This window comes from Vicia villosa, unplaced genomic scaffold, assembly GCF_029867415.1.
Source record: "Vicia villosa cultivar HV-30 ecotype Madison, WI unplaced genomic scaffold, Vvil1.0 ctg.002324F_1_1, whole genome shotgun sequence".
NCBI lineage: Eukaryota > Viridiplantae > Streptophyta > Magnoliopsida > Fabales > Fabaceae > Vicia > Vicia villosa.
The window spans coordinates 175614-179387 of NW_026705895.1; the positions used below are offsets into that span (position 1 = coordinate 175614).

A 3774-nucleotide genomic window follows, 5' to 3' on the forward strand; every position below is an offset into this window, starting at 1 on the left:
TAGTAACCATTGAATTTGAATTAATGGCTCAGATTTACCTCATATGTTAAATACATATTACAGAAATAATTTGGTCACTTAAACATTAATTAAATATTTTAAAATATGAGATAAATCTGAGCCATTAATTCAAATCTAATGTTTATTATTAAAAGTTCTTAATTCTTAATATAGTCAAAGTTCTCATTTGATACAAAAGAGTATTATATTGTAAATATTAATAGAGGAGGAGAGAAAGAAAGAGAATATATTTTAAAATAGAAAATAAAATGATATTTTTGTATTTTAAATAACTTATAATATGGACAAAAAAGTTTTTGTATTTTGCTATTAGGAATAACAATGAGGAGAGAGAGTATTTTTAGTAGAAAAAAAATGTATTTTTAATTTTAAATAATTTGTACTATAGACATCCGCAATAATGATAATGATAACATCTGTAACTGCAATTTAAAATCCCGCATAAGACAAATTGATGCTGTAATAAAAAAAACTAGTTCGTCATCTTAATGCCATTTTAATGATTAATATTTGAGTTGAAAACATGGAATTACGCTCGTGAATAAACAATGCATGTTACGTACTATATATGATATCAGATCATAAACTTAATTTGAATTATCTAGAATAAAATTGTATCAATATTATACAGGAGCTATCTCCTTCATAACATAATGGTTGATTACAAATTCATCATTGCTCTAAATTTGTTACATCAACTTATTATCATTTGGCTAAAATTCACTCTCTATCCCTTCAATCTCATCATCTCAGTTCCAACTGAACCTATTCAAATCAAGCTGTTTACAGCTTGTAGCACCTTCATTATTATCTCCACGACTGTTTAGGTCCAATCTTGAAGCTGAGAAGTAATTAGAAGGTTGTTGTTGAATCTTATTATTATTATCATCCACTGATTTCATTGTTTCTGTTCTTGCAGTGTTTCTGTGTTGAAACTCACCAACAACATCTGAGTGATTTTGTTCAACTCCAATGTTCATAGACAAGTTTCCATGATTTCTTTCTAAAGGGGTGAGAAAATTACTGTTCTTTTTCACTTCATCAACACACCATTTTAGTACCTCAGTGTTTCTAAGGTTTTGCATAGAAGCCGCCGCTTCGGTTAATTGTTGTTCTTTTCTTTCCATGAACACATGACTGTTGTTGTTGTTGTTGTTGTTGAAGTGTCTTAAACCAAACCCTCCATTTTGAATGATCTCTTGTTCCTTTTGTGATCGTTCACTCGATGTTAAGCAACTACTGTCCATCGAGCCGTCGTTTGGTTGGTTTGTGATTTGTATTTGTTGAGGACAAAAGCCTTGTAACTCCTTCATTTCTGAGAATGTTGAATTTAGACACTGTGAGGATACTTTTGAGACAAGCTCTGAAAGTTGAACTTTTGCAGCTTCAAGTCCTACTATTCCTAAGTTCTGTCTACCAAGTGTTTCTTGAGCTTTCTCTAGCACTGATTGAAGGTACTTTCCTTGTGCCTCTATCCTAAGCTGCAAGTGTCTTTGTACCTGTACAAGGTTTGTAAATTGTTTCTTACAACTCAAGAAACAAAAATTTAAGAGCCATTGGATTGTCTAAAAACAAAATTAATGTGTTTGGATCTAAGCTATTAGATACTATAAGATCTAACAGTTCTATAACCGTTGCAGAGGATCTGATATGATCCAACATGTTTTGATTCTCTGTAGCGGTTGAAGAACTATTAGATCTTATATATAAAATAAAGGATCAACAATTTCGCGGTTGTTGGAGAGGATCTTATATGATATAAAATGAGCATGCATATATTAGTTAAGTTGCAAAGACTTACCTCAAGTTGTTCATTGAGTCTTCTCTGAACCTCAATCTGCATTTGCAGCGCCTCGCTTATGTGTAAATCTCTACCAAAAGAGTTACAAAAGTTAGCATAAAATCTTAAACAAGATGTCATGAAGAGTGTAATTAAAAGGAGTTTTGTTTATTTTTTCTCACTTGTTGTTGTTATTCGGTTGCGGTCCAAGGGTTAATTTATTGATGTGAGTTCCATTGGTTTGATCCGAAAGTCTCTCATCAGTTCCCGAAGCCGAATGCGTGTCTGATGAATATAAAAAGTATATGTTGTTATACAATAGCTCTCTGATTAATTAACTTTAGATTTGAAGAAATGAAAAAGATTGTTCTCTTACTTATTTTGTGTGTCACGTTATTATTGTTGCTTTGTCCATGCAGATTCTTGCTCAATCTGTACTTCTGTATGACAAAAACAATAACATGATCATTGATCAGTAATTGCACCATACAAACTAAGGTAAAACATGATTCTTAGTTTGTGGCTTTATATATGAGAAACTGACACAGACGCAGACATCAGACACATATAGACTCTAACAACGTATCATTAAATGGTCTTGATATGATAAAGATCATTGATGTTTTTACCTGAAGATGGCTCTTTAGATGATATAAGGTAAGCCCCGGAATTCCCATGAGTTTCATCACTGTTTTTGGAGTAGCTTCTGCAATAGAAAGAAGGTAATTAAATTCCTCGAGATTTGTTGATCCACACCGTATGTATGTATGTATGTATATACGTATGTATATATGTAAGTATACTTACTGTCAGCTCCACCTAACTGGTTGACAGCTTCTATAAACCTTGCATGAAGATCAGGTGTCCATTTTAATCTAGGCTTAGCATCAGTCGAAAGAACAAGTCCAGAATCACTAGATCCATTCCCAGTTTGAAGAAACATGTGCCTCTCAGATGGAATTGACATTCTTGAAGAAGAGTGAATATTTTTTGCTTGGTGATGATGATGATACATGCTGTATGGTAGATAGAGTAGAGCCTTTGTTTTGAAGTGTTTTTGTGGTTGATGGTATCCAATAATATAAGAGAACTTTTGGATGTTTGTTTTGAGCTTGCTTGGTTCTTCTTTTCAGCAGAAGTCATGCTGAGACTTGTATTTATATACACAAGAGAGGTTGAGCCATGGAATCTTGAATAGAACCAATTGAAAATTTAAAGTTAATCCTTCTCTAAGGGGTGACCTTATTGAATAGATACTATTCCTTCCTACTTTTGTTCACTTGTGGGGGCCATTTCTCAACTTACACTTTCCATTCTTAGATAGTGCTCTCCATTTTAGCTTCAATAATTTCTCTCTCAAGTGTGAATTCATCCATTCGTTAGGTATACACTCATAAAGCGGAGTCTCTTTCACCACCGTTGACTCTGATACATCAACGAATAAGTAGCTGCCTATCTAATTTTTAGGACGACTTCAGATACAAGAATCTAGTCACCTTTAGTCGAACTATTGACTCTGATACCACAATTGGATAACAAGAGAAGCCTAAAGTTATTGGGTAGTCACATTCGACTAAGAGCCACCACTCAAATAGTCTAGAAATCACGTCTTCACTCAAAAAATGAGCTCGTATTCGTATTCGCTGAACCCTTCTCATTTTCAAATTTTGAGGAGTCTTTTTAATGTTTGAAGTTTGAACTTAGCCTAATTGTCAAATTCTATGAGAAATCATTTTTATATATTTTTATATTTTTTATTTTCCTAACACAACTTTTATTCACACATTATGGGTTTGAGGTGCATGAATTGTACATGAACTGAAATATTTATAATATAAAGAAAAGAAAGATATATGCAAATATCAATTTTCCAAACTGCATTAGGTTCCAGAATAGATCCTTGAAATTTTAACCCAATATGCATTCTTATTCTTTTGCCAGATAAAAGTGAGAATCATATGCTCAAATTTTGA

The 3774-nt window shown here is 32.6% G+C and overlaps 1 protein-coding gene across 1 annotated transcript; it reads right to left on the reverse strand.

The window, feature by feature from the left end:
* Positions 1 to 598: 598 nt before the first annotated feature.
* On the reverse strand, positions 599 to 2938 carry LOC131638502 (myb-related protein 2-like). The gene is made up of 6 exons (XM_058909064.1): positions 2609 to 2938; positions 2431 to 2507; positions 2178 to 2241; positions 1984 to 2086; positions 1823 to 1892; positions 599 to 1520 (listed from the first exon to the last, which is right to left on the reverse strand). Exons 1-6 carry the CDS (start codon positions 2814 to 2816, stop codon positions 771 to 773), a joined length of 1272 nt encoding a protein of 423 aa, XP_058765047.1. The 5' UTR covers positions 2817 to 2938; the 3' UTR covers positions 599 to 770.
* Between the last annotated feature and the right edge of the window lie 836 nt (positions 2939 to 3774).

Bases quoted from the DNA above. Each gene is read 5' to 3' on its own strand.
- LOC131638502 (XM_058909064.1), bottom strand. From the start codon at position 2,816: ATGTATCATCATCATCACCAAGCAAAAAATATTCACTCTTCTTCAAGA. The intron at 2,242-2,430 runs GTAAAAACATCA...TTTGTCATACAG, and splicing joins ATCTAAAGAGCCATCTTCAG to AAGTACAGATTGAGCAAGAA. The intron at 2,087-2,177 runs GTAAGAGAACAA...TATATTCATCAG, and splicing joins TAACGTGACACACAAAATAA to ACACGCATTCGGCTTCGGGA.